The sequence below is a fragment of the Schistocerca piceifrons genome, chromosome 11 (genome assembly GCF_021461385.2).
Source record: "Schistocerca piceifrons isolate TAMUIC-IGC-003096 chromosome 11, iqSchPice1.1, whole genome shotgun sequence".
Taxonomy (NCBI): Eukaryota; Metazoa; Arthropoda; class Insecta; order Orthoptera; family Acrididae; genus Schistocerca; species Schistocerca piceifrons.
The window spans coordinates 138676924-138696645 of NC_060148.1; the positions used below are offsets into that span (position 1 = coordinate 138676924).

General features: G+C 38.1%; 1 protein-coding gene across 1 annotated transcript in view; it reads left to right on the plus strand.

Annotated features, from left to right (window-relative positions):
* The first annotated feature begins 1081 nt into the window (after window positions 1-1081).
* Window positions 1082-19722, plus strand: part of LOC124719812 (zinc finger protein 836-like) — a 157187-nt gene continuing 138546 nt past the window's right edge. The window contains exons 1-2 of the mRNA XM_047245002.1: window positions 1082-1254; window positions 2764-2850. Of these exons, the coding sequence (XP_047100958.1) occupies window positions 1243-1254; window positions 2764-2850 (99 nt within the window). The 5' untranslated portion in view covers window positions 1082-1242. The remainder of the gene's footprint in view (window positions 1255-2763; window positions 2851-19722) is intronic.

Genomic DNA, 19722 nt, shown 5'->3' on the forward strand with positions numbered 1-19722 from the left:
GGATCCATAAATACTGTAGAATTATTTGTAGATTTCGAAACCATACTTGCAACTATGAAAAAATTAATAAAAAACACATAGTTTCCCATACGACTTTCATGAAACAGCGAGGTGGCGCAGTTATAGCACAATGAACTCGCATTCCGGAGGACCACGGTTCAAACTCGAGTCCAGGTTTCCTGATTGGGTTTTCAGTGACTTCCCTAAATCGCTTCACGCAAATGCCAGGACAGTTCTTTTGAAAAGGCACGGCCGACTTCCTTCAGCAACGGGACCGATGACCTCACTGTTTGGTCCCCTCCCCCAAATTGACCAACAAACGACTTTAATTTTTTTCCTAGCAGATATGCAGCTCTGATTCCAAGAATGTTAGAACGACCTCAGTGGTAGGTTCTTTCTTCCGCATTTATTGACTTTGACCACAGCAGCAGACGGCTGTAAAGTTTAGTAGTTCGTGTCATGCGTTCGTACGGTATTGTGTTGCGTTTTCTGTGTAATGTGTAAGTGATTTGATGGTGGAGACAGGAAATCACGGAAAGACAAATATTGAGTGTGGTACTAAGTCAATACTTAATTTTTATTATCATTACAGCTAACTGCCTCGAATGAAGTAGTTTGCCAATGCCTTTTAATGGGTCTAGTGCAGCAGGGGATACAACCCGTCGGCTTTGGACAATGACGTCACAAGTCGCCAGATAGCAGTTTACCATTTTCGCTTTTGCTGTTATGTTTCAGTTTCGTTTTTTTTACTGATTGCTTAATAAAGTGGATCTGTTTATTCTATCTCGTGAGATTTTTTTTTTTAAAAGCCAAAAAACACTTATCAGCCACTGAAGGGAGCTACAACACTAAGAAGAATCGCTTCGCGATTGGCGACTTGTGACGTCAATGTCCAAAGCCGACGGGTTGTATCCCCTGCTGCACTAGTCCCCTTTTAATGATGCTATAGTAACTGTTCATACAATTATTATATTAGTTTAATTTCATTTATTGGGCACATTTGAACGATACGTTTGTTCTACATTTAATTCTTGTATCATCCTTGGCGCTTGTGGTTATGGTTTGAGATAGCCTTAGAATTTCGTAAGTAATTATTTCAGGTTATGTGTATCAGAACCAAACACTTGTTATTTTCAGTGAGCTTGTGTTTCCGCATTGCGAGCAGGAGGTGACTAGTGTTTAGACAAACATATTAGCGCACATTACGTACCTGTGCTGTTCGGCAATTACGAAAAATACCAGATGGACGCGTGGGTATGTAATGTGCTTGCTGTTTTCGTTCTGTCCGATAAAATTGCTAAATGTTTCCCGTATTTAGCAAAAGAACCGCCAGATATTTTGATGTGTTGTCTGTAATTACCGGAAAAGTGTCTATATGCTGTGGTGGTTAGAGAAAGTGAAGGTCAATGTGAAATACTTTGTTATGGACGAAAAAAGGCCCTCATGAAGTTCACACACACACTGCATTCATATTGTTATATTTACTTGCGTTGTGCATGCGAAGTTCGGTAGCAATATTTGTGAAGGAAGGAATGGGGACAGTAAGAGTTTACTCTAATCTGATCTGTAGTTCGCCCGGGTTGTAGCGCAAACAGTTGCACTGCTGATACATCAGATTCGTTAGCACACGTTAATACAGAGTATCAGGGATTGGTTATGTTGGTATGAAAGAGAATGCTGTAGAGGGAATTCATTGTGTAGCGTTTTCCATGGATTTTCAATGTGCCTATGTGCTCCATAGTTTAGTTAAAATGGTGTTAACTGCTGTTTGTAGTAATGTGCACGTTTCAGTCTATGGAAGGATATGGGAAATGTAATTGACTCTGTAAGGCCTAATGGGTATGTGTAATTGCCACTGACAAAAGCATCCCGAAACACAGACCATTGTCATGGGACGCTTATGAGAAAGTAATTTCACTAAGTCTTGTTAGAGGAATTTACTCGTTGTTAAATTTGGACGGTCAAGAATCATTTATTTTTCTATGCAACGTGCAGGCAGCAGTGTGTGTTTTTTAGGGACTGGGTAACGATTGCAGCATTGCTCTATATTGAGTTGATAATGTTGAATATAGATGACTGTATAAGGAAACAGTTGTTAAAAATACATACTAAACTGACTGAAAAAAAGAAAGTTCTGTCTGTATGGGTGGATTTTCATGTTCTGCTTTTCTGAATACCATGAGCAGATATGGGTTTATAGATTGATTGAAAATGCAGCCAGTATGATTGAGAAATAATTCTTTTCTGTTCTTGCATACATTGCTAAGAACATAATTGTAAACCTCTTACATTATTCTATATATTAAGGAATTTGTAGGATACATTGACAGGCTTCAATATAGCCCAAGACTCATTTTAATCTTTTATGCTTCAAACGTAAAATTGTCTACAGTGAATAGATTTGTCCGGTAAACTCACTTTATCTTAGTTGCTTCACAAGACAGTTAGAAATTTATGTGGTAAAAGAAAGTCAGCTACCATATTCAGAAAAAGACTGATTACCACAAGCAAATGCTACTAAGTAACAGCAGTATCTGAAAGTCATCTGTTTCCATTGTGTGGGGGTTTTTTGTTTTCTCTCAAATTGAGTCCTCATAACCAGCAAGTTGTAAATCAGTTCATTTTGTCAGGTTCTTTGTCCCTCAGCCATTTTTAAATTTTTCATATGCATCGACTCATTTGCTTCAGCCAGCACATACTGCCTGTGCACTATGTCGAATAATGACACTGTAAACATATCACTTTTGCTTTCTTGTTTTAGAGTGGCTTAGGAGGGCAATCATGGACTGCAAGGGAACTAGTTGGGTGAAAAAAGAGAAGAATGAAATATATGCTGAACCAGAATCCTTGGTAAATAGCTTCTTGTATTTTTTACCATTGTTTCATTAATTTCTTTGTGCAATGTGTTGTGTAAACAAGCAGATTACAAGTCCTGTTTGTCAGATGAAAAATTTGGTATTGGCTGTTGGTTTTGCTTCTTGACCAAACGAAGTTGTGACTGTTGGCTGTGCAACATATTTGCAATGGATGGTGTCTTGTAGTATATGATGCTGCTCTGTAATATTTAATATGTTTCAAATTTTCTGCAGCTTATTGTTAGTGTGATGTTGGCATCCCAGTAGTAAATGATCACATGTTTGCTGTCTACTAGGAAATTGTCAAATGCTCTTGAGTTGTGACGTTAGCAATCACTTGTTACAAATTAATTTCCTGCTTTGAGATTTAGTTCGGTGTGTTGTTAATGTCTAGATTTGTTCCTTTTTTAGAAAGAGGTATTATTAATGGATATGATAAAGTAATATGAGTGGACTCCACTTGCTAGAGTGCAGATGATTTAGCTACTACTGTAGATCAGTTGTATGGTTTGCTGGACAAATTGATCATATGCTATATTTGTGGTCAATTTTTAAGTTGACCAAAGTCACTTTCTCAGACAAGAGGGATATATATGTGGATTTATTGCAAAGACAATATTTGGCAGTCTATTCGTCATGGTCCCTGATGGAGAAATCTAAACTCATGACCTAAAATATTTTTATCCTGGTGTAAAATTTTTGCTATTGTTCATCTAATTGGTTTTATATCCTCAAAGTTATTGTTAGCAATATTACCGTACTTGATCTGTTTTTGTTTTGTCAGTAGGTATTCAGAATCTATTAAATATTGGGAAGTGGTAGGGGACCAAGAGTTGTTGATGAAATCCTTTGAGGAGCTTAAATACTATTAAATGAAAGAGCAGTTGGTAGTGTAATGTACAACCCTAAAATGGAAATGGTGGTAATGCTGATACTAAAAGGAAAAAATGGAGTGTTACAGTTTTAACTGCAGAATGTTGGAATGTTCGCAGTGCTCTTTAACCAGTAGTTCTTCACATTGCCACTCTAAATATTTAGTATCAAATAAATTACTTAAATGTTCATATAATCTCAGAGTTAAACTGTGCGGGCTCAAGTATGACACGTCTGTAACATACAACATACGCTTACAGGGTTGGTGACCATAAAAGAAGTAATTATAGCAGAATGTCACTGTCAGCTTCAGGCAAATTAAAACATGCTGAAGTTACTGTTAGAGCTTACTCCTTGATTCAGTTTTTCTGAGATTAGCAGGATTTTGAATTTTCCTTTGTGTGGCCATCAACATTTTATGGAAAACTCACTCCTCATCGAGCTTGTTTTGAAAATATATCCTTCATTTCTTTCTTCATCAAAGCACTGTAATTTGTTTTATGTAGCTAGATCAAAACACTCCTGTGACACTGTAAAGGTGTCATTTGCTCTGAATCGTTCATCTTGAGAGTTTCTCTAGAAGCAGTGAGAACACAAATGTACACTCGCACTAGCCAATGTCATGTTATAAAAGTAGCATTGTAAGGTTTTTGTTAGTGTCCGCTGCCAAAGTCTGCATCAAGTAGGACCTCCCCCCCCCCCCCCAAAAGAGAAGAAAACCTTTGTGCTCTGAATTTCTCACTTACCTTTCTTTCTTTCTATGAACTTGGTGTATGTAGTGTCGTGCTCATATTCAGGATGTTCATTCTTCTAGTGGTATTGTAGTTCGTGCATTGATATCAAAATGTCAGCAGTTGGTAAAGGCAAGTAGTTGTAGATATAGCACACATGCCTTTGCTGTACCAATCCTCTTATCTCTTCTTTTTGGAACACCTACGGAAGTGAGGACTATATTGCACCTTCATATCATGTGTTACATCTGTATTGTAAATGTATCTGTTTTTCCATTAGCTCAAAGCTGTGTAACTGAGCAATTACTGTTCAAGCTTTTCATGTGAAGTTGTATCTGAACTGGTCCAATGGTGACAAGCAAAACTCAGTTGCCTTAGTTGTGTTTTCCAAAGAACAGAGAAATTAAAATCAAACTTTGTAAATGACAGGATAGAGTAATGATATACAAAGCATGCATTCCAACTCAACACATTGAGGAGACCGTAGGTTGCAGGTAGGTAGAATGAATTGACTGCTAAATATTTAAGCTTTTGGACAAAGTAATTCATATGAAATACGGAACAACACTAGGTCATGAACACATCTAATGTGAGTAGAAATCTGTTGGAGTGAGAGGTAAAGAGGTGCTGTAGGGTGGGAAGTGAGGGATAGCAGGGTAGGGGTGGAGGTGACGTTGTGTTGCCTGTGGTATTTGTCAAGGACATGGGGGGGGGGGACAGAATAGGGCTGCTAGGTGCAGTGTTGGGCGGCTGTGTGGGGCGGGGGGGGGGGGGGGAGGTGGAGTTGCAGGATAGGTGTGTGCAGTGCTAGAATGAGAGCAGGGTAGGGAATAGGTGGGGTGGAGCATACAGACTAGCGAATGTTGAGGCTTATGGGGATGACTGATGTGTTGTACGAAGAGTTTCCATTTGCACAATTTAGAAAAGCTTGTTATGTGTGTGTGGTTTTTTTTTAATGTGCTCCCGAAGATGGAATCTTTGCTCATCTTCAGCCTACCCTGCCACAAAAGACACCAATCATTTCCTTCACTGAGCTCCACAGTTCCTGCTCCTTTACCATTTGGCACCCTGCTCATCATTGGCAATGCTATCACCCTCTATGATGACATCTCCAACACCCATGGCTTACTGTTACTGAACAGTACCTTTCCCAGTGTCTGACTCTCTCCTAACCTACAGCCCTTTCCTGGTCGCCATGACCAACTAGATTCTAACCCACAATTCTCCATTGAAGGCACTGGCTACAAACAAATCTACAGCACATCAAAGGGCATTTGTATGGCACCCTGTTCTGCCAGTTCATTCATATACCACATAGAGGATTCCTTTCTAACCACCCAGAATCACAAACCCTTCACCAGATCAAGATTCGTTGATAACATTTTTATGATTTTATTGGTTTGTTTATGGTACCTGATCTGATTAGGTCCATCAGGCCCTCTATTAAACTGGACCATGGTTTCACAAATACTGTACCCTTTTTGTATCATATTTTCCCGAAACTAAGTTTTAATATGACAAACAGTATTACAATGATTTGGGTGTTTCAATTAGCAATGTCAGTGAATAATACTATGAACTAAAAGTTAATACTGGCAGTACTTCTACTACTGCGGTTGATACCACTAGTGGTGCTAGTAGGGGTGGTGATGAAAGAATTTGAAGGAGTGCAAGGTAGATTTTATTCTGATACAGTGTGTTATGGGGAAAGGAAATGTAAGGAGACTCCACCAGCTAAGAATATTGGGAAACAATGTGGTTGCAAGGAATATATTAATGGTCACACTGAGGCCTCCACAGCCTAAAATTTCCTTTAGAGCGTTTTCCCAGAAACAGATCTCCCATGCCTTGTCTTGTCAGTCACAAATACAGAAGTGTCCAATTCCACCCATCTACTTTGTTCCATGACGTCACAAATATGGCAGAAGCAACCATACACTAAGACTCCAATGTGGCGCCTATGTAAACATGACCACTAACACGAAAATACAATTAAAAACCAAAACACACACACACACACACACACACACACACACACACACACACACACACACACTCTCCCAGTGCACTGTGCACTTATTATTTTCCCTTTCTCTGTTTCTCTCCTCCCCTTCCCCTCCCACAGTACAGCTTCCCAAAACTGCCATTAGCAACCCATACTGTCTCTGCCACATCCTTGCGTGGTGTCACAGAGAACACATTATCTTGCCCCCACCCCTCCTCCCGCCTTTACATTGCTATCCCTCTCTCCTTGCCCTGTGCCGCCTCATACCTCACAACCCACCCTAACAGATTGTTGCTCATGCCAAAAGCAGATGGTCATGTCTCAGTTCTTGGAGACAGTGGCTCTCTCTCTCTCTCTCTCTCTCTCTCTCTCTCTCTCTCTGTGTGTGTGTGTGTGTGTGTGTGTGTGTGTGTGTGTGTGTGTGTGTGTGTGTGTGTGTGTGTGTGTGTTTGTTTGTTTTCTATTTCAGAAGAAGAGCTTTGTCCAGAATCTCAATTTTTAACACTCTTTCATTGTACATGTCTGTGAGTCAGTATAGAAAGTAAACGTGCCAAATTTCATGTTGATGGGAAAGTTAACTGGGGAAAACACAACAACCAAATCTGGAAGAAAAGGCCTCAAGATTGTTCTACCGTATGTGTAAACTGAGAGTAGTGTTTGGTTGTAACACGCTCTGTATGTCATATTTTGGTTCCTTTGTCAGATACATGTTTATTCCGCTGATATCAGTGACATAAAAAAAATCCGTGGAATATGCTGGGCAGAACATATAGTGCTGCCTGTATTTGTTTATCAGGCTTAGAATAATGGTAGTTTTTGATATCTTTATGACTCTGCTGTTGGCGTCAGGAAGAATGGTAAGGAATGTGTTGCCAGAACGCAGTTTACAAACAAGATACTGTAAGTAATGCAAACATCCACATCCCAAGGCATGGGCTAGCAAGAACAGGAAACTCTCACAAAGGGAATGACCTCAAAAGTTTTATTTATTATTCCCCCCCTTCTTCATCCACATCATTTTAAAATTTCAAAATAAAACTGTGTGATTGGCTAATAGAAAATCCATGTTACAATTAGTTGAGCCGGCCGTGGTGGTCTAGTGGTTCTAGGCACTCAGTCCGGAGCCGCGCGACTGCTACGGTCGCAGGTTCGAATCCTGCCTCGGGCATGGATGTGTGTGATGTCCTTAGGTTAGTTAGGTTTAAGTAGTTCTAAGTTCTAGGGGACTGATGACCATAGATGTTAAGTCCCATAGTGCTCAGAGCCATTTGAACCATTTTTTACAATTAGTTGTATGGTGTGGGTATTGTTGATTTCAATATTAAAGATTCTGGTTGTACCCACTGATTTCACTACACTATTGTTTTTTTATATGATGAAGCGCATTTCGCATAAAATAGTTACCGATAAGTAAATAAAGATTATGGGAGTAGGAAATATGATACAAAGTAGCAGCATAGGAAAATGAAGTGCAAGATGCTAGTAAATTTTCAAATTTCTTGTCATTGATCATTTATATAACTTTTAGATCACTACGATTGAATTGCACCTTACTGCCTGGCACTGAGAAGGCCACTCTGAAAAGAATGGGTCATTTATTCTTTGGAAGTGTCATACACTTAAAATATGTGATAATTTTTGTAATATATCTAAAATTGTCTTCTTAAAAGAACTCCTGGCAGATTTTTTTAAATGGATGAGCAAGTGAACCAATAGGTAATTCTAGAATTTGTGTGACTGTATGAAATTAAGCAGTGTTATGTTATGACTCAATTTTGGTGAATATAATATAGATTGGCTTGGTGCACTTGCCCATGCTAGAATACCCTCCACTAACCTCTTAATCTCTGATGACTGTCACCTCCTACATCCATTTGAACTTGCTTCTTGTGTTCAAGCCATAGTATCCCTCTACACTTTTTACCCTCTCATATCCCTCCATTACCAACTTGATTATCCCTAAAAGCCTCAGAATTTGTGCTATTAACAGGTTCCTTGTGTTAGTGAAATTGATCCCTATGTTCCTCCCTCATTTTTTTGTTTCGTTTACCCATCAAATCTTCAGCCTTCTTCTGTATCACATTTCAGATGCTTCCATTCTCATCTTGTCTGAATTGCCTATCATTTATGTTTGACTTCCATACAGGGCTGCACTGCAAATATCTTCAGAAAAGACTTCCTAACACTTAAATTTATATTAGATGTGAACAGTACTCTTTATTAGGCACATGTTCATTGATATTGCTAGTCTTCGCTTTATTTCTTTCATACTTTGGCCATCATCAGTTACTTTGATGCCCAAATAGCAAAAGTTGTCTACTACTTTTAGTGTCTCATTTTGTAGTCGAAACTCAACATTGCCTGATTTATTTCAGCTACATTCGATTGCTTTTATTGATGTTTGTCATACAATCTCCTTTAGTGATGATATCCAATTTTACTCTTCAGAGTTTTACCTCCCACACATCCCTTCATTGACAGTTTCAAGATGCCTGTTTTGTTTGATAGAATTACATTGTCATTGGTAAACACACAGTTTGTTTTACTTTCTTCCAGATTTCCTTCATGTCTTCGTCGTACAGAGTGCATATCAGATGTAGGCTACAAGCCTGTCTCATTTCCTACTCAATGCTTCCCTTTCATGTCTTTAAAGTCTTACAACTGGTGCCTGCTTTCTGTGAAAGTTGCAAGTAAACTTTTGCTTCCTGTCTATTTATTCTGCTGCTGCCCAAAGTCCAAAGGGCGCAGTCAACTCCACATCAGTAAATCTGCAAAAGCTGTAAACACAATTTTGTTTTCATTTAACTCATCTTGTAAGGTAAGCCATAGTATCAGTATTGCCTTGTTAAATGTTTCTGGTACCCAAAGTGATCTTATGTAAGGTTAACCCTCTAAAAGCTTTTCCATTCTTGCAAGCATGTCATATTAATCTGATAGTATTCACACCTGTTAGCACCTGCCTTTCTTCAAATTTGAATTATTGCATTCTGGTTGATGTATGACTGTACGTCAACTATCTCATATCTTGCACAAAAGTGGAATAATTTTGTCATGGATGGCTTTCCCATGTATCCCAATAATTCTGAGGGAATGTCACCAACTGTAATGGCCTTGGTACTACTTCGCTCCTTCAGTGCTGTATCAAATTCTGGTCATGTTATGATATCTCCAATCTTGTCTGCAACTACTTCCTTTTCCCATTTTGGAGCAAGTTTGTTCCCCTTTGCCCTACAGCCATTCTTGTTTAGCCATATTGCATCTTCTGTCAACATCATTCCAGTAATGTTTGTATTCCCTTTTGTCTGCTTAAATAGCTACATGTTTGTATTTGCTCTTCGCATCAATTAAATTCAGTATCTCATGAGTTGTGAAGGTATTCGTACTAAGGCCTTACTTTTTACCTATGTTTCCTCCTGCCTTCACTGTTTCGTCTCAAAGCTGCCTATTCATTACCCTCTATCACTTTTTGCCTAATGCTCATTTTCAAACCATCAATGAGTTTTGGTTCATTCAAGTTTATCCAAATCCCATGTACTTAAATTCTACTTTTACCATTTCTTCAACGTTACTCTACAGTTAATAAAAACAATTCTAGCCAGAGTCCACATCTATCACTGGAAATGTTTTGTAGTTTAGAATCCTGTTTTGAAATCTTTGTTTTTAACATTACATAATCTGTTTGAAACCTTTTGGTTTCTCCATGTTATTCCACATACACAAGCTTCTTTCACGATACTTGAAAAAAGTGTTTGCAGTGACTAATTCATGCGATGTGCAAAATTCTACCAGGTGGCTTCCCCCTTTGTCATTTGTGCCATTGGATGTTCTCTTAACTATTTTGCATCCTGTTCCTACTATTGAATTTCATTACCTTCTGGAATTGGTTTTCATCTTCCTTAGATATTGAATAATTACTCGTCAAACTTTTTCCTATTCCATTATTCTGCTGGTCTGGTTGCCATTTCTACCATTGTTGTATTTTCTTCATGCCTATTGCAGCTATGGTAATTCAGTGACATTGCTGTAGATAATAGCGTACTCATGTTCCTATTTTCTTGCTCACTACTAGGGCTCTCATCCCTATCTGATTTTTTGTTGATGATCTTGTACTGATCTGACCAGAACTCCTGTCCTTTCTGCCATTGCGCTTCGGTTCGTACTACAACTGAATGGGACCTATCCATTTTTGCTATTTAAAGTCTCTAACCTTCCTAGGCTGTTGTTGTTGTCTTCAGTTCAGAGACTGGTTTCGTGCATGCGTGCGTGTGTGTGTGTGGGGGGGGGGGGGTGAGGAGGGGGGAGAGGGGGTTTGAGGTTTGAGGTTTTCGGGTGCTAAACAGCGTGGTCATCAGCGCCCAACTGGTTTTGTGCCACTCTCCATACTACCCTATCCTGTGCAAGTTTCTTCATCTCAAAGTATGTACTGCAGTCTACATCCTTCTGAATCTGCTTAGTGTATTCATCTCTTGGTCTCCCTCTTTGACTTTTACCCTCAACACTGCCCTCCTATACTAAATTGGGGATCCATTGATGCCTCAGAACATGTCCTACCAACCGATCCCTTCTTCTAGTCAAGTTGTGCCACAAATTCATCATCTCCCCGATTCTATTCAGTACCTCCTCATTAGTTACATGATCTACCCATCTAATCTTCAGCATTCTTCTTTAGCACCACATTTCAAAAGCTTCTTTCTCTTACACACACACACACACACGCACGCAGAGAGCTAAGACCACACTGCCAAGCTGTGGTCTCAGCTCTCTGAGACTGCGATCATGTGAGGGTGCACGTGTCTACTGCTGACAAAGGCCTTAATGGCTGAAAGCCTTAATTGTGTGAATCTTTTTTATTGTGCCTATTGCGACTCAGCATCTCCGCTATATGGTGAGTAGCATCTTTCCTTCTCTGGTATTGTTACATTCCATCCTGGGTTTTCCATTGTTTGATGTTTGCTTCTATTCTTGTTAAACTGTTAGTTGTCTGTGTCGTCCACTTCCATACAAGACTACACTCCATACAAATACTTTCAGAAAATACTTCCTGACACTTAAATCTATACTTGATGATGTTAACAAATTTGTCTTCTCGAGAAAAGCTTTACTTGCCATTGCCACCCTACATTTTATTATCCTGTCTACTTTGACCATCATCAGTTATTTTGCTCCACAAATAGGAAAACTCATGTACTACTTTGTGTCTCATTTTCTAATCTAAATCCCTCAGCATCACTGATTTAACTCAACTACATTCCATTATCCTCATTTTGCTTTTGTTGATGTTCATCTTTTATTCTCCTTTCAAGACACTGTCTCTGACAAAATTACAATGTCATCGGCGAATCTCAAAGTTTTTATTTTTTCTCCATGGATTTTAATTTCTGCTTCAAATTTTTCTTTTGTTTTCTGAACTGCTTGCTCAGTATACAGATTCAATACCACCAGGGATAGGCTACAACGCTGTCTCACTCCCTTCCCAACTGCTCTTTCCCTTTCATGCCCCTTGACTCTTATAACTGCCATCAGGTTACTGTACAAATTGTAAATAGCCTTTTGTTCCCTGGGTTTGACCTCTGCAACCTTCATAATTTGAGAGAGAGTATTAAAGTCAACATTATAAAAAGGTTTCCCTAAGCCTACAAATGCTAGAAATATAAGTTTGCCTTTCCTTAATCTGTATTCTAAGACAAGTTGTAGGGTCAGTATTGCCTTACGTTTTCAAACATTTCTATGGAATCCAAATTGGTTTTTCCCAAGGTCAGCTTCTACCAGTTTTTCCATTCATCTGTAATGTATTCGTGTTAGTATTTTGCAGCCATGACTTACCAAACTGATAGTTTGGTAATTTGCATGTCTAGTTTGGTAATTTTTACGTCTGTCAACACCTTCACCTATCTCCTACATCCTACTCACCACATGGTAGAGTTCTGTCAGGTCTGGCTCTTCGAAGGCTATCAGTAGTTCTAATGGAATGTTGTATACTTGTAGGGCCTTGTTTCGACTCGGGTCTTTCATGGCTTTGTCAAACTTGTCACACAGTATCATTTCTCCCATTTCATCTTCATCTACATCCTGCTCTATTTCCATATATTGCCCTCCAGTACATCACCCTTCTGTAGACACTCTATATAATCCTTCCACATTTCTGCTTTCTCTTCTTTGCTTAGAACTGGTTTTCTGTGTGAGCTCTTGTTATTCATCCAAGTGCTTCCCTTTTCTCTAAAGGTCTCTCTAATTTTCCTGTAGGCAGTAACTATCTTACCCCGTAGTGATATATACTTATCTTACTAAGGTATGTAATACTCCACACTCAGATAATTCTGTGATACTGTATTGGTACACATACAAACAGATGAAAACTGTTGCTGTGTCTCAGATTTGAAGCTGTAACTCCTGGTTTCAGGATCAGTTACTTTAACAATTACCCTAACCAAGCATGCCTCCAGGGCTGCCAAGGGGATGTCACTTGTGTGTCCTAATAGATTTTCATCTTAGGTTTAGGATTTTAAGGTCAGCGACCAGCCAATAATTTTGTAAAGCAGTATGACACAGTTCTCCATAGAAGTAGAAACAAGAAATGCATTTGGCAGGTGGGTGATTTGTGAGTGCTGGCAAATATAAAAAAAAATTATTATACAGTTGCCTGTAGATGAGTGCATAGGATAACAATATAATAATCATAAAATTGGTGGTTCAGATAACATTGATTGCTACCAGTTCTTATAGTTTTATTTACATTCCATATGTAAAACAAATGGTAATTTTAATTCATGCTGAACCATACTTTATTAAGAAGTTATTTTTAATTATAAGTTACATAAAATGCAAGTATTGCTGAAAAATTACAATTTTGTACAAAAATGGAGAGCATCAAATTGAAAATAAAGAAATCTCGCAGAAATGTATCAATTTTTGTTTTAATATGTAGAATGTTGAAAAAAATGTAATTTTTACTAAACCGTTACAATTCAGTATTTGTTAAATTTGCGAGTTGTTAGTAGACATGGAAGTTTTAAAAAATTAGTAGTTCCGACTAGAAGATTCGAACCAGCAGCTTTTTCATTAAGGCACTTTTGTACTATAGTCGCAATTACCAGCAATTGTGTTAATAATTAGGAAATATTTTTTAGTTGACAGCACTCAGAAATCTTCTGATCATCAAAGTCAAATTTTTGTAGTTGTCTGGTAACTGCATAGTGCTGGTTTAGGAAATTGATGTTCCAGCACTGAACTCCAAATACTCTAAATCTGAAGGAAATTGAAGAGGATGATTTGCAAGATACCATTTTCAGACAAGTTCTTATTATTGCAGGGATGTGTCCATAATGGTTACGGTGACAGCCCATAAAATGCAAGAAATCCAGGTTTAACTCATCAGTGCAGCCAAAATAAATTTTTATGTCTGTTTCATAGACAATTCACTAATATTAGGCAGTCATTGGATCAAATTGTGAATGTTTCTGATCAGCATAATTTATCTTGTATTCAAAATTGCATTGGCTGACTGCATTGCAGCAGAATTGTGAGTGAATAGAGCAACTGATTTTAATTGATCAATGACTGTAGGATCCATTTTTATTCTTGCAGAGGAACTGTTTTCTTTCCAAAATCATATAGGAAAACAAAATTATCTGCTGTTCAGGTCTTTAGCTCCAAACAGTTTCCTGTGTCTCTTCTTACAAACTGAAATGACCTGTGCATTTTTATGTTCCCATGAAAAGCCACTGTTCCATAAAGTTAACACTTCAATTGCCAGAGGTTGTTCTGCAAGATCCACTTGTTTTATTTAATCAGATGGCTGCCACTTCAGGTCTAGTGGTCTACTGTGTAGAAAAAGTTTGGTTTTTCCTTCTCCCTCCTGTCCCCACCTTAGTCAATTATGTATCTGTCATTTTAGTATCCATGCTGCAGCCAAAAATGTGAAATGCATTTTTATCCTCTTTAGTGGAGAAACTTTGTAAGGCAAAGCATTGTAATTGACTTTTGTGTTACTGTCTTCTGTTTTGCTACCATATGCATCATTGTCAACTTGTAGAGTTGTCTTTGATCCATTTTTCTAACATTTTTGTTCAGAAGTTCTGGGTTTTCATTTTTTGTTTCATGTTTTGCAAGATATGATCTTGCTTATAAATTAATGGAAGGCTTCTTATATAGGCTGTCTTGGTGGTTCTCATATGTTCAACTTCTGGTTGACCATGGGGATTCAGGGGATTTAGCTTCATTTGTATTTGCTGTACAGATCTCTCCTGTCATGTAACTATGTAATGTAGTTAACATTTGCAGGTCCTCACTGTATTCCACAACATTCCCCATGCTGGGTGTATTGGCTGTTACATCATTTTTGATCACCTTACCAGGTTTGTTAGGCAGAAGTATGTTCCTATCTTTCAGAATTTGTTTTTAACAGTAGCAATCTGTGATGCTTCAGTAGTCCAGTGCTCATGTTCCAATCTCTGTATTTAGAGAATTTATTATTTTGGGCATGTTTATTGCTAACAGAATAAATATTTCCCTGTTGTGTGTGTTTTCTAAACAGTTACACAGGCTAATTTTTGGAAAACATGTTTTGTAGATTTTCACAGGAATTTTTGTTCACAGCTGTGCTAATGTCATAGGATGTGATTTTGACATGAATGAGTTCAGATTGTCCTCTGGAAATTTAGATCTGTTTTCCATGGACTCTCGAAATCTCTTCAAGGAAGTGGATGGACAGCTCCAGATAAAATGGCATGGCTCATGTTGCTTATATTTGCTCAACCTCATGTCATGTTGTACTTTATTGATGTAATTTTCCTCTCATCTTTCTCCCCATCTGAAGGCATGCATCTTCAGTTATGTAGCTGACAAGTATTCTGCAGTATGATGGAGAAATTCGATTTGTATACAATATTTACCAGAGTATATCTTAAACATTAATCTACTATGATGGGTGGATGTTGGAACTCGAAATGGTTTTTTTTCCACATCACGTTTGACACTTTAAAATTATTTTTTCCTCTCATTTGATACTTATCTGCATGCAGATTTCAAATTTCAGTAACATGCAATGAGATAAATGCAGATTTATCTCATTGTACAGTACTGATTTTTCAAGATAATAGATGTATTACTGCCTGTGTTCTGTGGTGCATCTTTCTAATGGGTCCTCTGTATGGAATATCAGATTTTGTAGCTAATCATTTCTAGTTTTCCTTCCAGTATTGTGTATATAATGCCACTGTTAGTTAATGAAACTCTCCATCTGGTCTTGAGTGCTTACACACTTTTCTAAGAGTAAGAGGATTGCTTCTTGAATGGGTGTGAGGCTACAAATTCAAGTGTTTTGGGTTCAGTCCCAAGCATCATCTATCACTTTTTCACATGCAGATTGTCTGTGTGGAAAATGACAGTTTCCATTCCAGTGTGAAGCTCTTGGTCCTCATGTAACTTACTATGTCAGTGAGTTCAGAAGTAGGAGGAAGCCAGTGGCATACCACATCCACTAAGTCAATGCCTAATAGAGCAGTAAAATGTTAATAACTAACTCCAGGTTGTTGAAACCTTTACTTTAACTTTGGGTTTGCATTTGTTTTTGTGACATTTGACATGTATTTTCCTCAGTACCAAAGTTAGGTGATGCACACTTAGATCTGCATTTACCTGCTTATTGTCTTTACAGGTGGTTTTCTAACCTAAGAAATGCATTCTGCATGTAACCTGCTACTTGTTTAATTCCTTCTTGACCATAGTGCCCTCATGAGCTTTGCGGAGGTGTGCCCTCATGAGCTTTGCGGAGGTACCCTATCATCTTCCACTGAATAACACAGGTCAGAAAATAGGGAGCCTTCACTGTGGCACAGGCAGAGGAGAGAGAGAGAGAGAGAGAGAGAGAGAGAGAGAGAGAGAGAGAGAGAGAGAGAGAGAGGTTCCAACTTAGTGTCAAACCCAAGTGATCATAAATAGTGATTGACAGGAATATAAACATAGCTTTCAGTAAAGAAAAGAATTATAGCTTGTGAGTGGAGTTCTATGAAATAGACATGAAATTTTGTGGTGCAACAAAATTGCTTCATAGGTAGGGATTTGGTGATTAGCCAACCAAACTCACAGGAACATAATTTAGTTGCAGATGATAATCTATCAGTACGTAGAAAGATATAGAGGATCATATATAAACTAGAAATGTAGAAAAATTAGGTAATAGTGAAAAGACATAAACTGTTATGAGATCTAATTTTGTTAGGCTCATTATTACTTGAAACATGTAGCTGAATAAAAGTACTCACTGATGATGGCAGAAAAATGCTTAAACATTTTTGGGCATTTATAAACAAAAAGTTGGCATAACAGGTGGATCATAAATTCCAGCAATTGTAGTATACAATACTCAAACTCACCATTGGAATACCACTTGGAACCTTGGCGAACGCAAGATGTTGACATGCGTCTTATGCCCTGTACTTCTATACTCAACATATTATTTTATTTTTGTAATCTTGTTACATAAATAACTCAGTTGCTAGTATCATTTGTTGGAAAGATGATGTAGGGATATGCATCACTTCTCCACAGTGGCATGTGTCACCACATTTCTTCATAGTGGTGTGTATCACTACACAAGAGTGCTGTGTGTCTGAGTCTCACTCTTCTGACACTGAATTTCACAGTGAAGAGTAACCCCTCACTGCTTGGATGAATGCTGCAGTGAGGCATTCTTGAGGTCCAAATAAGTGAGTTGCATTGGTTTGGATGTCCAATCAACAGTAATCTGCTCATCATGCAGCCAGTACCCTCCCTTTCCTTTTGACTCAAGACAAACCAGCAAGGTCAAGAACACTGGAAAGCTTCTGGGCCTGTGGCATCTTGATGGGAACCAGGGGCCTCTGTCATTTCTTAGTCCTAGCCATGAAGACCTGGTAAGTGCAGGTACTTTAGATGGACATACGTTACCTTCAAATGGCTTTTGTGTGCCCCCATTAATAACCTAGTTCCTCGAGTCAACAACTCCTGTGGACAGGTTTATTAGCTAAACTTCACAAACAGTGGTCCACATACTGCACTAGTTTATGGTACAAAGTAGATATTTCTAACATGTCTCTGGACCAAATTGTTGGCAGCCAATGGGAGGATATTACATCATAAACAATGCACAGCTGTTAACCAGCTCAGTCCTGCCATTAATATACAAACTAATCATTTTGTGGATGGCCTTTACTTCACAGCATGCTTTTGATACATGTTGACAATTCTGCTAATGTAATATAATCATATATGTGTGTATACAGAACACAAGTGCAACTTTGATTTTGAAATTTTATTAATTTTATCTGATATACAATCCTGGGTTTGGTGAGTGGTATTGTCTGCATAGTTGTATCTTCATGTTCTTCTGCTGCTTACAAGAGGTTCTTGTATTGGGGTGTAGGGCAGTGTTCACTGCCTCTCTTCAAATACTATTAACAGCTTTCTCTCAGAGATGGATCTATGTTGTGACAGACTGATATATAGCCTTCTCTGAGGTTTAGGTTAGGCTCGAAACTGACACTTTTCCCTTATTTCCTGTTTTTGTCCACAGTCCTGCTAGATACAAATCAATATTGGAAAGAAAAGTGCAAAAATAATTGATGAAAACCCAGTGTTACATTGCTATTTTTTTTGTTTGGCCGCTGAAAACAGGCTTTTTCCCTGAAAATTCACTTTGATCCCACTCTAACATCTGATATGTCAAGGTAGTTGTTAGATTAAACACTGTTTGTCTTTCCATTGAATTAAAAGTATGTCATTGGCTACACAAATCGGCTGTTCAGCCATCATAACTTCCCATTACAGCCTGCAACAGGTGTTACCAATATACACTTAGGGGTTGGAGAGGGGATGGCCCATGAAAAAGTTGTACCAACTTATCTTGGATTGTCATATTTTCCTCCAGGGTTGCAGATGCATAACTTCATTTCCTGTCTGAGGTGTTTTTTAACTTTATAAATAAAAAGAACTTTGCAAAGAACTTATGTGGCTTCCATGTGCAAAATAGTAGTGAGATGCATTGAACTAGCTTGCTGCATCAGTGTTTCCACATTCACACTGTGCAAAAACAAAGTGCCATCTTCAAACTTGCAGCTGTCAAGACATGTACTTGACACAGTCATCTACATTGTGCCATGACTCACTCCACACTACTGTCAACAGTAGTTTCCTTATTTTGGTGGTTTGTGACATTATTCCATGGTGTCAAAAGACCCCTCTGTCATAATTATAATGTGTCATATGAACCAAATTACGTTTCATGTAATTGAATGTTCTGCTTTCAGCCGATTCTAATGGATACATTCAAATGCCCAAATGATATTTGGAGTTTCTCATAATTGGCCAGTTCTGTTTTCATGCAGGTTCTATTTATAATATATTGATTGAAATAGGCTGAAAGGGGGCTGGAAGGACTGGAACCACCCAAAAATAAAATTAACTTAAATTCCAGAATAAAAATCACGAAATGCTATTGTGATGTGTCAAGTGATTCAATGTGAATTCCATTTTAACAAGTCATAGTTCTGACTTCCAATAAATATTAGTAATATCAGGTCCAATGTCTAAAAAGGAAACAAAAAGTGAATATTAGCATTATACAGTAAGAGCTTACACAGTAAAAAAAAGTTAAATAGCAGGGTAGAGGAATAGAATTTAAAGCTAATCAAATACTATAACGGAAAACTTAGGTTACATAAAACTAACTTTTGTTTTGTAAAATTTTATGTTTCACTTTATAAAGGAGTTAGCATCTGAACCAGTATTTAACATGTAATAAGAGAGCTTGCAGTTGATCTTGGACTTATGAAAAGAGTGGAGAGCTCAATAGAATTGTATTACAAGCTTGAAGCCATTGACCACATCACACTTCACCAAGCATTTTGCGGACAATTAGCCAGTTTCTCCTGCTCCTGCACACTTCAAACACGAAAGGTTCTCTATTTGGCTTCATTCATACAGCACACAGTTCAGTTTAGTAATGTTACTGGAGTTTCTCAGTCATGCAATTGCAGATATCGTAATAGTAATTGATGTTGGCACCTACATAAATACTGTGAGTAATCAACATCTTCCATTCATTAGCAAATACAGTGCATTCCTGTGCAGATAAATTTATTCAATTCCTCACAATAATGAATAAATGATGCAGTAAAACAGTAGAAATTCTAAGGTTTGTCATAGTATAATTTGCTTAATGATACACAGAAATGTCTGCCTGCTTACGCAAATCCTTACGTGCTCAGTGCCTTGCGTCAAT